This window comes from Dermacentor albipictus, chromosome 1 (genome assembly GCF_038994185.2).
Source record: "Dermacentor albipictus isolate Rhodes 1998 colony chromosome 1, USDA_Dalb.pri_finalv2, whole genome shotgun sequence".
NCBI classification, from domain to species: Eukaryota; Metazoa; Arthropoda; class Arachnida; order Ixodida; family Ixodidae; genus Dermacentor; species Dermacentor albipictus.
Genome location: NC_091821.1, coordinates 356,534,060 through 356,557,360, shown reverse-complemented (window position 1 = coordinate 356,557,360; position 23,301 = coordinate 356,534,060). Strand labels below are relative to the sequence as shown.

At 47.1% G+C, this 23,301-nt stretch overlaps 1 protein-coding gene across 1 annotated transcript in view; it reads right to left on the bottom strand.

The window, feature by feature from the left end:
* Positions 1-22,705, bottom strand: part of LOC135902267 (beta-glucuronidase-like) — a 28,743-nt gene extending 6,038 nt beyond the window's left edge. Inside the window, exons 1-7 of the mRNA XM_065432254.2 lie at positions 22,321-22,705; positions 11,741-11,995; positions 10,256-10,371; positions 7,950-8,095; positions 6,094-6,284; positions 5,244-5,384; positions 3,160-3,332 (exon numbers count right to left, since the gene is read on the bottom strand). Coding sequence (XP_065288326.1) covers positions 3,160-3,332; positions 5,244-5,384; positions 6,094-6,284; positions 7,950-8,095; positions 10,256-10,371; positions 11,741-11,995; positions 22,321-22,521 — 1,223 coding nt within the window. The 5' untranslated portion in view covers positions 22,522-22,705. The remainder of the gene's footprint in view (positions 1-3,159; positions 3,333-5,243; positions 5,385-6,093; positions 6,285-7,949; positions 8,096-10,255; positions 10,372-11,740; positions 11,996-22,320) is intronic.
* Between the last annotated feature and the right edge of the window lie 596 nt (positions 22,706-23,301).

Below are 23,301 nucleotides of genomic sequence, written 5' to 3'. Positions count from 1 at the left end.
CTGCACGCTAACGAAACAGAACGCTCTTACGAGGCCCCAGTCGTGGTACGCATCTTCAAGTCCGATGTGCGTCGGCTCTTCTTCCCAGTCGGTGCTCCCGCCGACTCCGCAAGTTTTGCTTCCTTGGTGTCGGCCGGTCAGCTCCTCCGTCTCGGATGCCGGCGTCCCGAACTATGGTGAAGTGTCACAAAGACCTGCCTGGCTAGGCCTAACACCGGGCCCCGCCGCTACCTCTCCGCTACCTCTACGAGAAGCCCCGGGGTCTATCGTCCGTGATGGTCTGCCGAAGAAGGGGGATCCAATTCCTGGAGTGCTCGGTAGCGCCGTGGGAGGCTGCGGCAGGTCCAGGGAGCCTCGCTCGACCGTCGCCGAGGTCAACGGTTACACCCTGGGTCGCCAGCACCACGGGTCTGTCCGAACCTCCATGGGTCCCGACGCCAGTACAAAGCTGGTGCTCCAACCTTCTTGGCCCAGAGCCCTGTCGATAATGCCACCTTGGCGCTGTTAAGAACGGCCCAGCTGAGGTGCAAGTTTTGCCAGCCAGTTGCGACAGCGGCGTCAACTTTCCTGGAACGCCACCGCAAACCTCTAGCCACGGCGTCACTAAGTCGACTGTGTGTGAAGAACAATACGCGCGTCCTTGACTCTCCGTCGCTGAAGCCAAGATGAGTGCGACGAAGCAGGCTTTGTGCCTGAACCCGCCACAGCCAACCTAGTCTGCTGTGAACGAGGGAGTCCCCGAGGGAACGTAGTTCGAGGCTCCTTCCCACGCGCCGTTCAAGAGGCAAGACAATGGGCACCTGGCGGCGCGCTGCGGGGGTCAGCTCGGGGAATAAAAGGCGCCTTTCCTGAAGTAAGCCCCGAGTTCTACTAAGTCCATCTGACGTCGGCTCCGGACCGTGAATCTTTGTGGAAGTGTGTGTGTCTAAGCCGTCCCGGCTTGTTTACGATGACTGGACGAACGTTTCCCTCACCTTGGGATCGAGGGGGGACCGAGTGTTTATAAACCGTTTGTGCGGCTGCTCAGTACTTTTCTCTCGCAGTCATGCTAGACTGACGAACTGCAACGTCCTTATGTAGATACTGTAAATAAACCCATATTCCTCGTTCTCGATGAGAAGCAGTCCTTACCTTCATCAACGTCCTCAGCGTGGATAAGTTGGACGACGGCATGGGCCAGCTACCTTCATATTCATGCCCAACTCCAATCTGGATAACTGATTACGAGCGATGGGATTGAGCCCCCAATCCTAACAGCGCCGCTTCTCCTCCGATCACACCTCGGGTCACGCGCCTCGAGGGCTCGTGCCGTTCGGACCGGTCGGCGTGCATAGTCCTCTTCTTTTCTTTTTGTCTCTCCCCTGCCTCTTACATATGACAGCACCACAGACATGCCTAGGATGTACAATATTATGATACGTTAGCTTATGAAAATACTGAGTGCGAATGGATATTACATACAATAAAGAATGTGAAATATAAATTGCGTTCCTCTTTATGTGTATTCAGTCAAGTTTACAAAAAATACGCTCTAATTTGTTTTCGAATCAAGATTCTTACGATAACATTTTTTTTCCCCAAATGTATCTAAGAATGAAGGTAGCGTGTGTTTTAGTCACTGCATGAGATAATTTGTGCCCCTGTATGGTACTAACCACCTGCCATTGCTGCGGGTACGCGCCTCACTAATTTCGCATTCAAGTGGTGACGCATGCTTTAAAACGGTTCTACAATTTTCGGGGGCAAATAAAAAAGGCTACAGTAGCCGGTATTCATAAAGTTTAGTTACATCGCACTATGTCATATTTACCAAAAAGTTGCGCAGTAGAATGGAAATAAGGTACATTCGCTACAAGTAGAAGTGCTCGTTTTTGAAGTTTAAGTGCATGAAGATTACGTTTCGTGGCGATAGCCCACACAAGCGCACAAAAAAGCGCGGTTAAAACAAGGCATAATATATCTACAACTTTACTTACTCAGGAAAAAAATGACGGCAACGGGATTATACACCGGCGGCAGATGACAATCATTTCATAACTAGTTCAATGTAATATGTCCAGTTCATGTCTTCCGAAAACGTCACGCCCAATACTTTGTATTTCGTCGAGGTTTGAATGTACGCACCATCCAAGATAATTCTTGATTTAAATAGACATGCTGCATCTGTCCTTGAATAATATGGCCTTTGATTTGGAGCTATTAATTGTTAGAGCGTTATTACGAGACCAATTCGACAAATTGCAAATGATACTGCGAAATCTTTCTAAGAGATCGTGAAGATTATTGCCAGAGACAAACAGGCTCGTACCGTCAGCGTATAGTCCAATTAATGCGTCACTTACTGTTTCAGCAATATTGTTTGCATATATATTAAACAAAATCGGGCCCAAAACACTATCCTGCCTGTGGCACCCCTGATTTAATTTCCCTATAGGAAGAGCAGCATTTTTTTATAGCAACACACTGCTTCCGCCCAAACAGATATGATTGAAACAACTGACTTGCCCCACCACGGATACCATATCCTTCTAGTTTTACTTTTTAAATTTGATGAATTAAACGATCAAGTGTCTTGCTATAATCAATAAAAATACCCAACGTTAGTTTTCCCGCATCAATGTTATTAATTATTAGCGCTTTTCGACGTAAAAAGCTGTTTCGGTTGACCTGCCCGGGCGGAATTTACGTGTTGACAATCAGAAAGAATGTCATTCTTCGCAAAGAAATCGTTGATACGTGCAGAAATGCGCTTTTCTAAACCCTCATAAAATGCTGATAAAATGGAAATAGGCCTATAGCTCCCTATCATTTGGGTTACCACCTTTGATGGAGAGTATTTGGATGTATTAGCCGTATTAGCTCTATACCATTAGAGTAGGCACCACTGTTGTCAAGGGGAGCGTGGGATTTTGCAAAATGTTCCCACCTGGCTTCGTGTGAACGCTTGCCTATACTCAAAACACGGCCGCTCGATCACGACGTGCTTGCATGTTCGGATCGAGCAGTCGTGCTCAAAGTTTCCTCATCTGTTCAGGGGTCACATAGTTTGATAAAAGCGGTCATCATTGGCCAAAATTAAATAGAGGATGAAAGGGTGTATAGATCGATTACCATAGGGTTGTCAAGAGCCCAGAAAGAAAGCACGTAAAGCTCACGTACGAAAGGTCCACAGCAGGCGCCTCGTCGATGACGGCGATGCCCTGGGCGTCCGCCTGGTCCATAATCTCCTCGGCGTACGGGTAGTGAGACGTGCGGAACGAGTTGGCGCCCAGCCAGTGGATCAAGTTGAAGTCTTTCACCACCAGCGCCATGTCGAGACCCTTGCCACGGATCTGCAGTGAACGCCGCAACTAACGCTACGTCACCTGCCCGCGGAGTCCATGCCAATTTGCTCATCAATGTCATGTTTTCCAATAGCGTTGAAGCAAGTGACGCATTCGGCAGGAGCGAAATATCGGTGAAATGGGTACTATTTCTTCTAGCAAACTGTTTCGATATTAAGAACACATGCTTAACGTCTTAGTACGCGGGTTATTCAGCCACGTATTTAGAGAATGTGTGTGTCTGTTTTTATGGTGTTATACGAAGGCCTGCTTCTAAGGGCAATGCGAAAGCGATGGTGCTGGCCCGTGAATTAAAGGCCAACTGCAACGAAATTTCACTTTGGCTTAACTTGGCAGTAAATTAATGGTATACAGTACTTAAGCAATCTTGGCAAATATGTATTGCGTAGCTGCATAATGTTCTTCTTAGCAGAATTTAAATGGCACCTAAGCAGACGACATGTGCAGCTGGTGGTTAGTGGTTATGTCGCCTCCGAGATTTTTCAGCGCGCCACGGGTTGCAGCGGCCGGCGTCAAATCTCGGAGGCCATGCCGAGGAGTGGCGAATACGTAGTCTACCTGGGCGATTTCACACAGTTTTGGCGTACGTGGGACCTGGGTATCTATCTGGCCTCTTGGTCAAAAAGAAATCGTCAACCAAGTGTCGACGTTAGAAGATGAGATCGACGTACGTTTTGGTTCAGATGATTCTGTGGTTAAATGTTGATTATATATCTCCATTCTATCCTTGTCTGCCTGTTTTTCACGTTAATTATTCGCTCATTTCCTTTATTATTCGTATTGTGTTTCACGCGCAATGAAGTCTACCTTGTCTTCTCTAGCGTCGCAACTTGGATGACCCTTTCTTGACCAAGAGGCTAGTTGGGCCAATCTCGGAGATAGTGGCCTATGCTGCAATATGGCTAATTTGCAACTATACAGCAAAATTAGGCCAGTACAGTTAATTTTGCCTAATCTGCGACTAATTATCACTTCTGGTGGGCACCGGCGAAGGCGCCTTCCCGACAATTACCTCGCCCAAGCCCTGCTTATCAGGGTGTCGAACCAAAAAGTTTTTGGGTTCGGTTAGGGTTTAGGCCCGGGCTTCTGCATACTTTCCGGTTCGGTTTAGGTTCAGCTCCGGAGGAAAACATAACGGTTCAAACCGGTTTAAACGGTTCATACTGGTTCGAAACGGTCCTAAATTAAGGAAAATGGAATGTTTCAGAAAAAAAACATTTTTCAGCCTCAACCGCGAATTTATTTGATTGAGAGATAATATAGTTCTACGCTAACGTGACACGGACAGATGTATCACCGGTGTTTCAATATTGCAACAGAAATTGCATATGCTGTGACTCCAGATGCGCAGGCGTACTGTGATTTGTATTCGAAGGCCACAGTGCTCAAGGCTAGAGCTGCACGAAAAGTGGGACGTAGACGTAGGGTGCCTCAATGGATGTGACCATGGCGCTCGCGTTTAAGCGCCCTAGTTAGAGGAGTGTTCCAATATTTCTTATCATTAGAGCTACGCAGTTCAAGAATCCGACCGGAGATGGCTTCCCCATACATGTAGTTTCCGTAGTAGTATACCGTTTTGTCATGCAGAAGTAAGGGTGTGCGGAAAATCGGCTTTTCGATGGCACAAAATATAAGCAAACAGATTTATCACTACCATCTGAAGGCCAGAACAGCAGGGCAGATATGTGGATTAACAACGATCACAAAAACATGCGTTACTGGGGTTTTGTCTGTTACTGTGCTCTTAGGCTTAATCAACGACTCTTCCAATGATTCGCTTTGTGAGCCGAGGTTTCGTTTCGGTTGGCCGCGCCAGTTACTTTAGCGCCTAACCATACTGCTGACTGCGCCGATGCCCGTTTTCTGAACATGACACCATGCCCCGCCCCGGCTGCTCACGTTCGAGTCCTCGTGCTTGCCGAAACCCATCAGGTAGAAGGGCCGCTCGTTGATGAGCAAGCTTTCATTAGTGACCCGCACGGTGCGGATGCCCACTTTCTGGTAGTAGACGTCGGTCGCGTCGCCCACCGTGGCTTCCACCTGCACGGAAGAAATGACCAGATGTGAGTGTAGTCGAGCACACAACAGTGCGCGGTGACGAGCATATATAATGTGTGGCAATGGAGGAGACGACACGATGATGCATTTCCGCCTCTCGAGAGAAAATATGCGTTCAGAAATACTTATTTCATGTCTGATTTTTGACGGGGTTGGTTGGTGACAGCGGCCCAATTAATTGGCACTGGAGTAACTTCCAGTTTTCCGTCTGGATCGCTGTCTTAGTGGGTAGTTAACCTTTAGCTGAAGTTGTGCTCGCTTTGTAAGAGTTCTGAGGGAGATGACAATGATCTGACGAAGATTATGATGATGACCATGATTAGGAGGAGGGCCAGGGCTATGGCAACGACAGGCAAAATCGTGGGAAAGCCGTTCACTTAATGAGTTTGTTCATTGCCATAAAAACTCGCAAAATTTGTCAGTGCTAACCCGAATAGGGTGCATTTGAATAGCGAAACAGCCTTTCCGATTCCTCCACTTTTATTCCACTCCGCTAGACGAGTGTAGCGCCTACAAAAAATGGAGTTTGGGGAGCGTGCTCTTCCGTTAAATATGAAGGAATGTCAACCTACATATAATATTTAATGGATTCAAAAATGGAAATAGGGTCTATTTTCTATTGTCGGGCCATCATGGCGAACCAGCTCACGTCGTGCACACGAGGAGGCGTGTCCTAAGCACGCTGTCTTACCCTGGCCGTGTAGAGGAATCCCGGCTCACTGTGCATGCCCACGGGCCACCACAGCTTGGCGTCGCTCAGGGACAGCTGACCTGCGCAGCCTGCGGACGAAGCGGCCACATCGCCCCGATCGTCCAGCAGGGCCACGCGGCAGGTGGACGTTCCGTTCTCGGTCTTCACGTCAACGCTGAAATCCACCACAGCTGGAGTTGCGCAGTACGGGAAGATCAGTGTTTGTATAGTGTTGTTACACCGTCATCACGTTGTACTGTGGAGGAGGTTGTACAATGCTGTGAATCTATAATAATAATAATAATAATAATAATAATAATAATAATAATAATAATAATAATAATAATAATAATAATAATAATAATAATAATAAGTAGTAGTAGTAGTAGTAGTAGTAGTAGTAGTAGTAGTAGTAGTAGCAGTAGTAATAGTAGTAGTAGTTAACAAGTGTAGCAGTTTGGGTGGCTGTCCTGAAATCAGCGCGTGCAGCACATGCACTGCGCTGTATGCGTGTACTCGTATCAGTGTTTCCTTTCTTCATCCCTATCTATACTGCGAGTTACTCATAAAGGTTCTTCACTCAGAGAGTAAAGTATGCATTAACTGACTTAGACGCGGGCCATATCAGCTGCACCATTGCGGGGGACGAGTAACAGACCTATGGACTCCTGAGGGATAAAGTGCCAATGGCAGGTAAAGACATCGATCGCTCAAAAGGTCCCGCTACCTGCTGCTTGAGTGCTGCCAAAGATTGCTTTTGTTGCGATAGAAATTATATGCGCACTCCAAGTGCATTTCTGCCGTCACCGTGATGTTTCGTATAAAGTACTAACGATAACATCGTCGCCGCGCGCCGTACGCTGTATGTGCGAGTGAAAACTTGCAAGGGTCCGCCTACGATCTCGCGGGCGCGAGGGAGGATGGCGGAGTGTAGAGTTACTGTATATGCTACCAAAAGTAGCATATACAGTACCTTATATGTATATGGTACTGGTACTATGTTACTATGGTACTATGTTATGGTATATGGTATACAGTACCTTATATGCTACCAATATACCTTTGGTAGCATATACAGTAACTCTAGCGGAGCGGAAGCGCGCGCGCCGTCTTCTGTCACGGGCGAGGCACGTGGGGATGCGAAGAAGGAGGGGGGGTTTCTACTTCGGCGACGTTAAAAGGGGCTTCAGGCGGCTGCTGCTTAATGCGCGCCCGTGCGGGCTTCAGCTTCAAAGCGATCTGCGATGTAGACAAAGTGCGCGGAGTGCCGGTAGCTTCGTATGTGCTGTGCTTTCGACGTTTAGTTCGTGTTGCAGCGAGAGACAGCACCAAGGTCAATTCGTTCGCGGTTGCTGCCGCGCTCACTCACTCCCGCGTTTTGACAGTGAGTTTCCGCAGTCATCGAGCGAAATGCGTTCACGTTTATCAGTGCGCGCGTGACACTGTGCTCTTGCCAATACTCTTGCAAACATAAGGGAATGTTTGCAAGATTATACGGCCGATTAAACTAATATGCTTACATCTTATAGCTGTCTACTAATTTGCTATCGCAATCGATGCTTCGCCTTTCGGGCAAAACTTCGACTTTTTTTTTCTTCTTTTCTTTGCTTTTAGTTCACCTCTAAATTACTCGTATCCGGGCAGCGTGCGTACCTGCAACATTGGCGCGCCCTTTCTTCGCCAAAAGCATACGAAAGACGCACAAGTTTAACAGTCTTTGTCGCCGCGAGTGACAGCGAGAGAACTTAGCACCAGCAGACAAGGAGAACACGGTCGCCCATGCACACGACACCTCGTACTATGATCTAGACGTTAACGGCGGCAATTGCACAACGTGTATACAGGCATTCACTCACCGAGTTCATTCGTGGCCTTCTTGGTCACGAAGAGGACGTCATCTATGAAGTTACTCGGAGTGGTGTACAAAGCGACGCTCCTGTGGATGCCCGCGTAGTTGAAGAAGTCGAAAGGTACATCCAAGCGATAGTAGCCTTTGGGATATCTGGTAGTGGATTGGTGATGTCGGTAGTAATTTCAGAGGCAACGCCAAGTGCAATGCACCGGTTCAGGTGCCAAATTCACAAAGCTGTCAGCACATAAAGGGGATTCGTGATCTCTTGACACACACACACACACACACACACACACACACACACACACACACACACACACACACACACACACACACACACACACACACACACACATATATATATATATATATATATATATATATATATATATATATATATATATATATATATATATATATATATATATATATATATTGTCACATATGTGTCACATATTGTCACACAAGTAGCGCGCGAGAAAAACCGAGACGACAACGACTGCGCTGATAAAGTTGACTGCGCTGATAAGGTGTTTTTACACGTCCTCGACACCGGCTTTCCCGTCTCCTACTAGGCTGTGACACTGGTGGAGGTGCTGGGTAGGATTTCCTCATGCTCGGCACCCCTTCGCATAGCCATACATCGAACACGGAATCACCTGCGTTCGTGGAAACTCCTGTTCACCGGTACCGTCGCCGCCTGCTAGGCGTGACGCTCGAGTTCAACCCTTTGCAGGATCTTGCAGGAACGCGTCTACCCACTTCAGCCATGGCTACTGCAACTCCATCGCAGGTGACGCTACAGAATCCTAAGATCCCAGAAAGTTTCCATGGTGACGCTTTTGAAGATGCCCAAGATTGGCTGGAGCAATTTGAGCGTGTCGCCAGTTATAATGACTGGGGCTCCCAGCAAAAGCTGGCTAATGTCTATTTTGCGCTTCATACAGTGCGCGGACGTGGTTTGTGAACCGGGAGAGAAGTTTGACATCATGGGATGCCTTCCGCACCCAGCTGCTAGACACATTCACTAGTAGCGACAGAAGAGAGAACGCGCAGCGCCATGCTCGAATCCCGTATTCAAAAACCAAACGAGAGCGTTGCCATGTTTGCAGAAGATATGACCCGCCTTTTTCCCAAAGCAGACCCTGAGTTGGCCGAAGAAAGAAAGTTACGCTATCTCTTGCGCGGAGTGAAGAAGGAACTGTTTGCCGGACTCGTGAGGAACCCACCGACGACAGTGGCCGAATTCATCAAGGAGGCTACCGCTATAGAACGGGCACAACAGCAACGGTACCGCCAATATGATCGCAAGAACTCACCGGTGAATGCTTCAATTCTATCTGAGGAGCTCCTGCGAAGATACTTCGGCCCGTATACAGTTCTGCGCCGCATCAGCGATGCGAATTATGAAGTTGTCTCCCGCAGCCATAACTGCTCCAAACGCCGGCGGCATCTGCCCGAGGTTGTGCACGTGCTTCGTATGAAGCCATACTTTTCCTCATGACCTCAACTTTGCACCGTCTGTGCGCAGCCTTCGGACGTTGGTGCATCGGTACGATGCCTCCTTTTCAAAGGAGGGGCAAATGCCACATCCTCTATGGTCGCCGCGGGTATGTGCCAGGCGATGAAAACGACGCTGAAGTAGCGCGCGAGTAGAAAAACAGAGACGACAACGACGTCGCTGCGCTGATAAAGTGCTTTTACACGTCCTCGACATCGGCTTTCCCGTCTCCTACTATAGGCTGTGACAATATATATATATATATATATATATATATATATATATATATATATATATATATATATATATATATATATATATATATATATATATATATATATATATATATATATATATATATATACACATATATATAGTTTTAACGGACACATCCTGAATGCATGCATGCGTGCATTCGCGACAGCCTAATGCGACGCATTCACAGGCGACCTCGTGTAACCTATATCCAAAACACGTACGCTTGCTCTGCAGCGAGGGCGTCGGCGGCACCGAACGACAGGTCAACCTAGTGTGAATGCGATGCGCTAAATGTATAGTGTACTTTACGATACACGGTACTAGAAGGACGAAGCGACTCGCTGTATAGTTGTGCATTTACGTGAACGCGTGCTCTTGTTGCTCTTGTCTGGCTTGCTGTCGTAATGAACCGGTCAACGCGCGGGACAGTCTTACGTGCGAAAGTCTTCGTGAATTAGGCGCCATCTTCTTTCGCATATGGTTTGTTATATCTGTAGAAGTGCGAGTGCATGATCAAGCGGCATCTTATAATAATCAAAGGTAAACCTCACCTGTCGGTGTTATTCGGTCGAAACAGTGTACCCGGGGGAATGGTTGCCGCGGTGAGCGTGTTGTTTACCGCCACGGTCAGCACGTTTTTGCGTCCATAGTGGAGGACTCCCGTCACCTGAGGAAATTGGTCATCGCAATAAATAATAGTGACGAGAGATGTTTAGCAGAAGCAGTATTCCTCCTCCTCGTATATATAGTGCTCCTCCTCACAGCTCTCACGCACGGGCGAGCTCGTGTGGAAGTCGTTAGCATAACAATAATGGCCAGACCACACTGTCTGCATGTGCGCGCCTGTTTACGGAAAGGACAGTTAGCCTCGACTCAAAACACGCACCGTCATCCACCACTTGAGCGTATCCCCAGGACCCACACTCACGAAATCCGACCAGTAGCGCAAGCCGTTCTCCAGCGAGCAAGTGCAAGTCAGCCGTACATAATTAAGGCGTGTCCCAGTTATAACGTTAGCTGGGACAGACGGTACATTATGTGTTATCCACGACACAGGCGCCCAGACTGGCTTTGGACATTGCATGAGCTTCCTCCGCACTCGCAGGCTCTGATTGGTGGGAGCGCAACCTGCCGCCCAGGTGCGCTGCCACCTCGCGGTCAGACCCGCATATGGGTCAGGCTTAGTTCACTAACTTCTGCCCTTCGTTGCTCATCAATCGTTTCTCTTTGCGCTTTAGTTGACACCGCGGAACACGCTTCCTTGGGGTTCCCTATATAGCGCACATGCAAAATTTGTGCGCACGTTATATGGTGGTGGACTCTTGTTCGCTTTCCGTACTGACTGATAAAGTTATAAAGGCTAGCATTTTGCTGTCGAGTGAGTTGTGCACGCTAGCAGATGCTTTCTTGTATACGTGCTGTGTATGTAGGCCGCATGCCCATGCGAAGGTGCGAGAATGCATTTTTACCTGGAATACGATTCCGCTTCGAGCGAAGGTACGAATATATAAAAAAAATTATATACGGGAAGGATGTCCAGATAATAAAGAAGGAATAAATGCTGTCGAATTTAAGAGAGAGCTTTGTTTCGGAGCATCATACGCTCACAGCCGTGCTCGCTGATAATTGTCATTCGTAATGAGCTGCGCAAGATGCCTGCTGCGTACAGTATTATTCACCATCCCGAACTTAAGAGATCCATAAACTCCAAACGCTGAACAGTGCATCGTCATCCAAGCTTCTGAAACTCAACTATAGTATGTATACTGGGATTGCCTGTAGGCCGCACTATCTTGTCTCGGCAGAGACGAAGGGAATTGATTAAGGCTTTGAACTATATAATAGGGAAGGTGATAAGACCTAAGAGAAAGCATGATTTTGAGCAACACAAATTACGAGAGTAAGCGATTGTTTCACGTTTGACTCCATTTTAGAGGGTTGAGGGCGGAAACAGACACTTCCATCGAAACAGTCACTTCCAGAGAAGTGACGGTGCAACGAACCATTTAATAGCGTATACGCACGAAGGAATTCACCTCTGCTGAGAAGGGCAGGTGACCGCCCACGTGCGTCACCACAGGCGCCCCGTTCAGGTAGACTCGGGCCTCGTAGTGGACGCTGCCGAAGCGCAGAAACACGCGAGGTCCTCCGGGACCCCGCCACGGCTCCCAGCGAGCGGGAGCGAAGAACTCCACGTCGTACCACACCCAGCCGACGAAGTCGCGCAGCGCCTTGCTCTGCGTCACGTCGTTGAAGCTGGACGGGACGGGCATCGGTATCACGGGCCCCGACTGCGATGAGCGAGAGAGAGCGCCGCTTACACGTCTTTGCGCTGGTACGACCAAGAATGAGGGAGCACATGTACCTAAGGGGCGACGTGTCACACCACGCGAGGCTTCGTTGAGTACGGGCAGCTGGACTATACAGCTTACGTAAAGGGCATAACCGACGCTACTAAGGAAAACTGTGCGCTGGGAAAGTTTGTTCAGGGCTCGGATATCGTGACATTCAGGAAAGATCGAAAGGCGGAGGTGATCCGGTACACCCCGCTTTCAATGAAGGTGCAATAAATAAATAAATAAATAAATAAATAAATAAATAAATAAATAAATAAATAAATAAATAAATAAATAAATAAATAACGCTCCAAAAGAGCTTCATGTACCGGCATGGCATTATTCACGACATTATTCGCTCATCTTGTCGCCTCTCCAGTAATGAATATATCACCTTTGCAAAAATCTCTTTTAGTATAGGAGACATCACGGGCTTAACATTACACCATTTTTTGCACGCACTTGTGCTTTTAAGTATAGCTTTTTCCCCAAAACAATTGAAACATGGAATTCGCTACCAGTAACCAACCGTACTCTCCCATTAAATGAATTCTTGTCGGTGCTCCCTCAACATTGGCACTAAACTTTCCTTCTTTGTTGCCTATTGTATTTCTTTTTTGTATTGTAGTGTATTATCCACTTCTGCTATAGCCCCACCAGGAGCTGCAGTATGTGTAAATAAATAAATAAATAAATAAATAAATAAATAAATAAATAAATAAATAAATAAATGTATACCCAAGGAGGTTTGAAACCTCCTTGCATATATATATACACCGAAGAGGGTGCCTCAAGGGTCAAGTATAGCAAAAGAGGCGTACAGAGAGAAAGCTGAGCGTTGGATCATTTACTTATTTATTTATTTATTTATTTATTTATTTATTTATTTATTTATTTATTTATTTATTTATTTATTTATACATATGGCTATAGCGGCCAAACCGGCGTTAGTGACGTGCCCGATTCGTGAGACTGTTCATTCGTATAATAGTCGTTTGCCACTGCCCACTTGTCTCCGCACGTGCCATTCGTACGGCGAGCTTTGTGAACCCGGGCCCAGAGCTCCGGAGGTGGTCTAGAAGAATGCGCGCAGACGGCGCTTACGCCTCGGCTAATGCGACGATCGACAGCGTACGGAGTTGGTCCGTATTCTTCAATCTGCCATGAGGCGCCTTTCCTTTATATATACACAGAGGAAATCGGGTGCATCCTGAATATCATGCTTTGAAAGCTCCAAAGTTGATTACGGTGCAGGCATTGCGCGTTTTCACGTGAAAGCCGCCTCGGCAATAGTGGCGCAATCCACCTTTCGATAAGAACAAGGCCATTACCACGCGTGAAGTTGCATCTGCGGAGAGCTGCTGTATAGCAATATACAGGGTGTCAGCGAACACTTTCAAAAATCTTTAAAAGTTGCCTGTGGCAGATATCACAATTCTAGTTCATAAGCTGGTCTACTCGAAGCGGCGGACAGTACTTGCACAAAAAAATTTAGATGCAAAATTGAATAATTAATAAAAATAACTCATTAAGTTTTTAGCTAATTACATTATGGCCCATATTGAAATTTACAATTTCTAGTCGTGGAGTTCACAAGGCGGATCCACTCGGAACGGATATTCAACATGGCCCCAGTTTCGAGATATATATTCCCGAACTTTGTGGAGAAATGCATTGGCGTTCCAGTTAACTTGTTAACAAAACGTCCTTTCATGCACTGAAGCACACAAGTAACTGGAACGCCAATTCATTTCGCAGCAAAGTTCGGGAATTTGTATATCGAAACGGGTGTCGTCCTTAGAATTCGTTCCAAGTGGATCCGCCTTGCGAAGTCCACTGCTAGAATTTGTAAATTGCAAGATGGGTCATAAGGTAATTAGCTAAAAACTTAATTATTGAAGTTTTGCTAATTAGCCTATTTCGCATTTCATTTTTTTTTTTGCAAGCAGTGTCCGCCGCTTCGAGTAGACCAGCCCATAGACTAGAGTTGAGTTATCTGCCACAGGCAACCTTTAAAAAAAATTGAAAGTGTTCGTTGAAACACTATATTCGCGCCCATTCTGCCTCATTTTTTTTTTTTGCTAGGTTAAGATTTATCGTACCTTGTGTGTGAGCGTAAGTGCTATATTGTTCGTTGCTCACAAAAACGTCGTGCTCATGCGTCCCTTGCTTTCGTCGAGTTATCAATTTCCCGCCCCGCGCGCTCAACAGGCCCTCGCGATAAGGCAGCTTGGTCGTGCGCCGCGTCTGTAAACGGGTTCGTTGTACCTGATCGCATACATTAGTCTCGAACGACATAGAGGAAGTAATTCTCGTACCTTGCAGTAGATGCGCGAAATCGGTGCTTTCGTTGATTGATTCAAGGGATTTAATCAGTTTAAAGAGAAGCTTTAGCTCGGGCCCAACACCGATGCCGCCTACTCAAATGCATATAAAACGCACAAACGCTTTTCTGAGATAACCACTTGCCCGATTTTAATTAAACTTGTTGAATTTTTGAGAGAAAGTTAAATTCTAGTGACTGTTGGACGTCCAATTTTGATTTATGGCTTAATATCTTTAGAGTAAGTGCCAAAATTTAGCAAGCTTGAAAAAAAAATAGGAAGCCGAAGTTTACAAGTTTGTAGCTCTGCACCAAAAACAGATGCCGCAGTTCTGTAAACTGTATTCGTTATAACATCCAAAGCGGGTAAATTTGATGCATCGATTTATACCTTACGTGAATTAAATGGATTGTTCACAGTGGTTTTGCAAAAGTCCTACTCACGTTAGAGTGGTATATTGGAGAGCCATATATGATGCATAAATTTTGTCCTGCTTTAGATGTACCATTCATAGCGAGGGTCTCGAATCTGGCAGCCTTGATGTCATTAGGTAGCATACGAGGGTTTATTAGGCACGTGCCTGCTCAACTAAGGTCACGTGTTACGTGACGCCATCGGGCAGATGATGATCCACATCCGCCCACCATGGCTCTGAGGGGCACTGGCTAACACTCCTAGGGCTAATCTACTAAAGACACAAATACCCAAGTAAAGCCCGTCGTGGTTGCTCAGTGGCTATGGCGTTGGGCTGCTGAGCACGAGGTCGCGGCGCTTTCTTTTCCATATGCCGATAACAGCGAACCAAGAACACGCTTCGATGACATGGCGTGCTCAGTGGCTATGGTGGTGGGCTGCTGTGCACGAGGTCGCGGGATCGAATCCCTGCCGCGGCGGCCGCATTTCGATGGGGGCGAAATGCGAAAACACCCGTGTACTTAGATTTAGGTGCACGTTAGAGAATCCCAGGTGGTCGGAATTTCCGGAGTTCTCCACTACGGCGTACCTCATAATCAGAAAGTGGTTTTGGCACGTAAAACCCCATAATTTAAAATACCCAATTAAGTGGGCGAATTGATCGCCATCGGACAATTTGTAGTGCAACACACGCGGAATGCGCAGGTTGTGGGTTTGGCCTCCACCGGCGACAAGTTATCTTTTCGTTTGCTTTCATTTCCCTTTCCTTTATTTTTCTGCATTCTAATTTCAACCACAGCTAATTTTCCCGATGCTTTCCTTGGCTTCATTGTCTGTTGGCTTTAGCTGATTATTATGAACAGTACACACTTTTTTTTCTTTTTTTTCTGGGGGTCGAGTCTGTCCGATAAACCGTTCACTATCACTTTCCTCACCTGACACGTTGTATGTACTCTGACATACAAAGGTTCGTATAAGTATCATAATAACATGGAACACTTCAGATCACACAATGGCTATGCATCTTTCAGCATGCTGTTGCTATTACGGCTCCGATTCGCTCCTTGGTGTTATTGTGCTCTACAGATACAATGGCAATTATCGGTGGAAATACGGGAGACTTAGTAAATAAAAGAAGAAAAGGTTTCACACTGCGTACGTCGACCCTGTTTTCCTCTGGGTTCGATTATTGTAAAGCTGAATTGTTCGGGGACTGGCAAAAGCGGTAGGTGACATCCTGAAACCCTGATTACTGGCCCTTGAACCGGCTTCCTCACTAACACTTTGTTAGGCTGCCAGTTTTGCTTGTTTTCATATTAAATTAGTGCCTTAATCCCTTCCCCTCCCCCTTTTTTTTGTCAGGTTGCTCTATCACTCACTGAATGATTGAATACACCAAGCCCTCAATGTATAACGTTTATTTCCGCAACGAACGGGCAAGTTTATTTATCATTACACGAGTAATACGGATGCGCACACAAAAAGCCTGCGTCGCATTGTCGCGCGCTGTGTCGCATGTATATATACGGGGCGATAATTTTGAAGCTTTATGGAACGTTTAAAAATTGCCTGTGGCAGGTAACCTAGTTCTTGTCTTAGAGCTGGATTATACGAAGAGGCGCTCACTAGTATAGCACGAGAAATCGAAACACATATTCAGGTGATTAATAAAAATTCACAAGTTACCTTGTTAATTAATTAACTTACGCCTCATATTGCAATCTACGAATTGTAGCCGGTGAGCTTGCGAGACGTATCCACTTGAAATTAATTTCCAAGGTGACACCAGTTTCGAGATATTATTTCCCAAAGTGCGCGACGAAATACGTGGGCGTTCCAGTTGCTGCTGTGCTTCAATGCACGAAAGAGGGTTTTGTTAAAAATATTTCGAGGACATCTAAGCACTCATTAGTTCTAGATGCGAAAGCATTAATGTCCGATTGAATGCTGCTGAGCGATCCTTCGAGTGTTGCGCTGCGAGTAACGTACCATAGCGGTACGTGCTCCGAGCCAGCAAGCAGCAGCAGCTTTCGGCGCCAACGCCGAACGCCACCGACGCCCTGCGCGACAGACAGACCGAGGAACCAGCAGTGACCACCAAGGCCGGTAGGCCAACACCCTCTGTGGATTACGTTCATGCCAGGATATGCCTAATAAGTGCTGTGTGCCCAACTGCTGGAGCAATTACAAATCGGCGCCGAAAAATCATGCGTTCATGTTTCCGCAAGATCAATGACAGAATATTAGGTGCCAATGCTAAGGCAAAGAAAAGCTGGAATTCTGCGGAGTAAGGCAGCTGTTTCTTTGTAAATAGTTACACGAATGTTTTGTATCCCCATTGCTAAACTCGTTTGAGGTGTCGTAAATATGTGGACTGCGGCACTGTGTGTAATAATGCCTCGAAAGCGAAATTATTCATTTAGAGCCTAATCATACTGGAATAAATACATGTGTCCTGAATGTGAAGAAGGGTGCACCAGTTAAGTCGTCATGAGATATGTATTATGGTGCAGTGCTGACATTTTGTTCAATAACTTTTGTGGTCGCAATAACGGCAAACTGACGCCGACGATAAATCAAGGCAAAGAAGCTACTCTGAAGAAAAGGGCACAACTGTGACTTTTCAATATAATCCATGCTCCCTGTCATCATTTACCCGAAATTCATTCTCAATCCTAAGGTTGAACCATTTCATTTTTTATGGACGGGATTTTTAATAATGCAGCGCGAAAATAGTTTTGCATAAATAAAATACTCTTGGAACAGCCGTAGCACGACTGCAAACTACAGCTGGACAATTAGAGAACCTTCTCAGGAGGGTCTCCAACCGACGGCACGGAGTTAAGGAGGAAGATGCCTGCAGGCTAATGCCAAAAGAACCCTCCCCCGAGAGAACTCTTTAGGCGAGCTCCTTCACACGAAGAGTGGGAAATGAAAACGAAAACGTCCAACCCGCAAGACCAGATACGGTTGGCGGAATGGGCTGATAGCGTTGCGGCGAAGCAGACGCCACGCTAGCCCACACCGCTGGGAAAGAAAACTCCACTCAACCTTGACAATAAAAGTTTTCTACCCGCCGTGGTTGCTCAGTGGCTATGGTGTTGGGCTGCTGAGCACGAGGTCTCGGGATCGAATCCCGGCCACGGCGGCCACATTTCGATGAAGGCGAAATGCGAAAACACTCGTGTGCTTAAATTTAGGTGCACGTTAAAGAACCCCAGGTGGTCGAAATTTCCGGAGTCCTCCACTACGGCGTCACTCATAATCAGAAAGTAGTTTTGGCACGTAAAGCCCAATAATTTAATTGAATAAATGTCTTCTCTCTTTCTCTCTGGAACACCCTCTGTTCTCTGCGGGCCATCTGCTCAACTATGCCTAAAAAAACAATAACTACGCTCTGGTTAACGTTGCCCATAAGGGCGATCCCTTCATTCAACCCGTATCCCCGAGCACGCCGCCGGCCTCTTCTCCGTGACGTCACTCGCCGAGCGCTCAGGCCTTCTCTTGTCTAGGTGGTGTTGGGTAGGCGCGCGCAGCAGCCCAGCGAGGGTGAGGGAGATACGGAACGCGCGCCGGCTTCCGAGAGACGGCGGCACTCGCGCGCCACGTGACTGCCACGCCCACGACGGCCCGCCTCGTCCCGCTGCGTCGGATCGCCATATCTGCTCTGTCGAACACGGCCGCCTCGATCACGCGCGCACGGTGGGGCAAGCCCCGCCGTGCGCGCGTGATCGAGGCGGCCGTGGTTGAGGCCCGCTGGTGACGTGACGTCACGGCGATGCCCTCTCCGCTCACACAACACCTGGCGCGCTAGCGCTACAGCAGCTGTTCCGATTCGCCCCCCTCTTCTCCATTAATGCGCTCGTGACGTGGCGTCGCAGCGAATGGGAATGTGCGTGCCGCTTCGCTGCTACTGACGCAGGCTTTTTCGCTCAATTGGCCAATTGACCCTTTCCCATCAAAAAGGAAGCGAAACAACAGCGCATTTTTACGACGAGTTTGATGGCGCAAATTTCCAAACTGGCGTCATTCTGGAAATTCATTCCAAGTGGATACACCTTACAAACTAACTGGTTACAATGAGGGAATTGCAATATGTGCCGTAAGGTCATAAATTAATGAAGTCGAGAGTATGAAGTAATCCTGTATGGTCGGAATGATGCATACTTAAAAGGAAGAGGTCCAGACACCTACCAAAATGGTTTAAAATATATATTTACATTACGGCTTCACCACGGGAACAAGGCTGCCGGGAGGGAGTCGAAACGTGAATATATATTTTAAACCATCTTAGTTGGGTCCGAACCTCTTCCTTTTAAGTAGTAATAAATTAAGAAGTTAATTAGATTTTTTTTGTTAATTTGTTGAATATGTGTTTCGATTGGTCCTGCTAGTAATGTCCGCCTCTTCAAGTAATCCAGCTCAAGGCCAAGAATCATGCTACCCGCCACAAGCGATATTTAAAGGTTCCGTAAAGATTCAACATGTTCACCCTGTACACACTCTTCCATTTCTGTTTACGTGCTTAGGCAGGGCAGAACTTCAGCATTAGCGCAGTGACCGGCTTTGCGAAAGCTCATGTAGCCATGTGTACGTTTACACGTTTCCGAAGATCGCGGATCCGCGCACTAATTTTTCATGCCTCAGTGACGCTCATTTTCCAGACGCATATACGGTACCGGCCGAGATGTCTGCAGGCGATTTTAAACGAAGTGATTCCTGGTATTTTTGAACTCTTCGTCTGTTTTAGGCCCTATCTGCTGGCGATAGCTGACGCGCGGCGCTTGACCGGTCGACCGAGGACAATTTGGGCTGTGCGATACGAAGCCTCACGTTCCCACTAATCGCCAGTCGTTGAACACCTCCCGACGGAGCTGTATATACCGAGGGTAGACCTCCGTTTGTCGAAAAGCCTTTTGGTCCGGGCCCCCACCAAGGTGAATGTCAAACTGTCGTTTACTTTTTATTATTTCTTTTTCTTTATATGTAATTTGTGTTTTCACAGTTCGGGGGCGGTTTCGTCTATTGGTGGGTCAAATATAATGAGTTTCTGCCTCCACGTGGCTACGAGGCAGTTAGTTCTGGTGATTCCCACATGCAAATAGCGATCTCTGCGAAATGGGCACACGTTCTCTTGCGAACTCTTTCCTTCTTCATTTCTTATTTTCTGTTTAAGCCTGAGAAGCTTAAGGGGTCTGCAGAGCAAACCGACAGCGCAAGAATAGCTGCGCGTACGATCACAATTGCTTTCGCCCAAGATCGAAAGCAGTTGCGGAAGAAAAAAAAATGTGCCTCGAAATATCTCATTAATCTTAACAGGAATAATAATAATAATAATATTTGGGGTTTTACGTGCCAAAACCACTTTCTGATTATGAGGCACGCCGTAGTGGAGGACTCCGGAAATTTTGACCACCTGGGGTTCTTTAACGTGCACCTAAATCTAAGCACACGGGTGTTTTCGCATTTCGCCCCCATCAATCTTAACAGGAACAACCTGTTGTATTGTTACGGAAGGATAGCGGCTACGGATAGTGGTTGTGGTTAATAAATGACGGAAATGTATCAGACGTAGGCAAATATTAATCCTGGCTATTTTTCTCCCCGACATTGAAAAAAAAAGAACAAAACAAAAGGTCCAGTACAGATATGTATGTCAATCCTCGCGCTATACAGGCTGTTTCACGTAACTTGAACCACGGATTTAAAAAAAAAAAAGTGGCTAACCGCAGCTGAATGAAACCAACGACATGATTTGCCGTCATGTGGCGTTCCTTAGCCTACTTTTTATAATAAAGCGCAGTTTTCTTTGCCTCTTCCGTCGACTTTCCCACTGCTGATGCTGTCTGGCACATTGCGTCGGGGTGGGGATTAGCGCGTCAAATATGTCAAGCGGACAAACTATGCAGGGCGTGCCGAAGCAGAGCCGCATTACTTAAAGCGCACCGCGGGGTCCACGCGACACCACGGAAGCGGTCGACCGTCAAATGAATACTTCTATGCCCGCTGCGGTAGGTTTGCGCCTATATTTCATTGCTCGAGGTCATGGATTTGACCGAGACAGCCGCATTTCGACAGGGGCGAAATAAAAAACGCTCGCGCACTTTGATTTAGGGACACGTTAACGAACACCACGGTGCCAAAATTAATCCTGAGTGCACCACTACGGCCTGCCTAATAATCCGATTATGGTTTTGGAACGTACAGCCCCATAATCGAATTCAAGTTTAAAGGGGCCCTGAACCACCCCTCGGGCTTGGTGAAATAACATGACCTGCGGGTAGCAAACACTGTTGCGAACATCTCAGCCAAGTTCCGCTGTCGTACGCGGAGCTCGCAAGCGGTGCGCGAAGTCACCTTTTTCTCAAACGCTCTCGTTTCAAAAACCGCACGCTCCTCGCTCTTTTCTGTGTGCTCTATTTCGTCGTAAAGCACACTCCAATACGCGGCTGCTATTGGTCGCTGCGCTCGGCTACACCGCGACCGCCGCGAGGTGGCGCCATGAGTCCAGTGGCTATAAAGCTTTAAGTGGCTAAGCGCATAGGAAACTCTATGGCTAAGCGCACTGCGGCTCTCTGAGGACAGCCGCGTTCGGCTCACGCTTAGCGCGGCATAGGCACCAAATCGGAAATTTGAACTGCGCGCCACGGTGACGTCTCCGCCGTAACCTTCGCAGTGCAAAGCATTGGAGGATGAAGGGGAGTACAGCTGAGGCCGTGTTTGATTGCCGATAACTCCGCTTCTGCTGAATGAATTGAAGTACTTTTTGCTGCAAAGTAGTTCTGAAATAGCCTATCTTCACTTCAAATGTCTTTCTCCACTTGAATAAAAAGTGGTTCATGGACCCTTTAATACTTCTGCTACAACGCGTGCTCAACCCTCTCGGAGGTTATGAAATATGGCGCACAACGCCGCCTCTGTGTGCGCTGTGTACTACGCAGACAAACAGCTGTGGTGCACGTAAGGTAACGTTTAACATCAACTCACCACTCTCGTGTTACAGCAAACGTTGAAGAAAATAAGCTTTAGCCATCAACAACACCGCTAATTATCGTCAATCAAAGCATCCAGCACGGAAAGCTTCGCTTACAATGATTCCCACAGTGCGTGTGATCTGCATAATTTTTTACGGTTATTTAGTTAACCAAGGTCAATTATGCATTTTTTTAAATATTTGCTTTAGGGCCAAGTACGTTTCTTTACGTTGTAGAAGGCATTCGAAAGCGACCGATTCAATTTTTTTGTGGCAACGTACATTCTGCGTGGCGATTTCCGGCGTTTTAATGCGTTTGCATTCGAAGTATATGCGGACTGTGTCGAGGGAGTTCAGAACAACACTGGAATGTGATGAACGCGGTTTAAGTTATGGATCCGGGACCCTCAAAGAAGTGCGCCGTAACGCTAATGCATTTATTTCACATTTACCGCTAAATCGTTACTGAACGTTTCCCACTTTGACACTCTTACTGCGAACGCATTAAAATCAAAAAAGCAGGGATGAAGCGCGCACATTCACGCACACATATATATATATATACGAACCGATGAGAGTGGTTGTTGGAACCATTTCTTCACGAAGCCCTCCTCGGGATCAGAACCGCTGGAAGCGCGGAAGTTCCACACCCCGTCGAGGAGCTTCACCTCCCGTGTCTCCGACTCGCGCGGGTACAGCGCCGAAGCAGCGCTGCTTGCGGCTAGCGTCGCGACCAACGCCAGCGCACGTCGAATGGCGTCCAGGCGCATCGTTGTCCTCTCATCCAGCGACAGCGCAGCCGACTAGAGTCTCTGCGAGCAAGCGAACCAGCAGCTGAAACTCGAGAGCTCGCATCCAGTCTCGGGAGCCCTAGCTTATCGTCAACGCTGTCTCTCTCTCTCTCTTTCCTATCTTTCGTTCCAGATGTTAGGATACCCCGCTTCGGGAAGGCCCATTGGAAGATTGCCGGCGTCGGCTTCCTTCCTCCTTTGCTTATACATATTTAAACAAGCTCGTGCCCTCTCCTGCGTTTGGGATCTTGCAGACAGCAGGTCGGGCCTGTGAATAAAGTTTGCACAATGCGTGCAGAGGGACTCACAGCGGCCCCAAGGCCGGCAAAAAATGCCGATACGCTGTCTTGTCTACTGCGTGCTTTTCGAGCAGTTATAATATAAGCCAGCGCACGTACGTTTTCTCTGTTGTTGCAAAAGCTTGACAGCGGCTTGAAATATCGAGGGCAGTACAATGTACAGGCAACTAAAGCGAAAAAAAAAGGAAAGAAAAAGGCAAGAACACTAAAGGAGACCTAAACAGGGAGATCTGCAATAAAATGCTAACTTGGGCCGCTTGATACATGTCCGGAAAAAATAAAAATAAATGAGTAACAGATGCATGGAAATACCTAGAAAAACATGTCTTGACAGTTTCATCCTAACACTGTAACGAGTAGTACTAATTAACGGTCTGGTTAAATAATTAGGTAGGTAAACAGAGAAAAAGGAAGGCAAGGAAAATTGCTGCTGACCGCAGTAACTGTCTAGCGCAGTTTA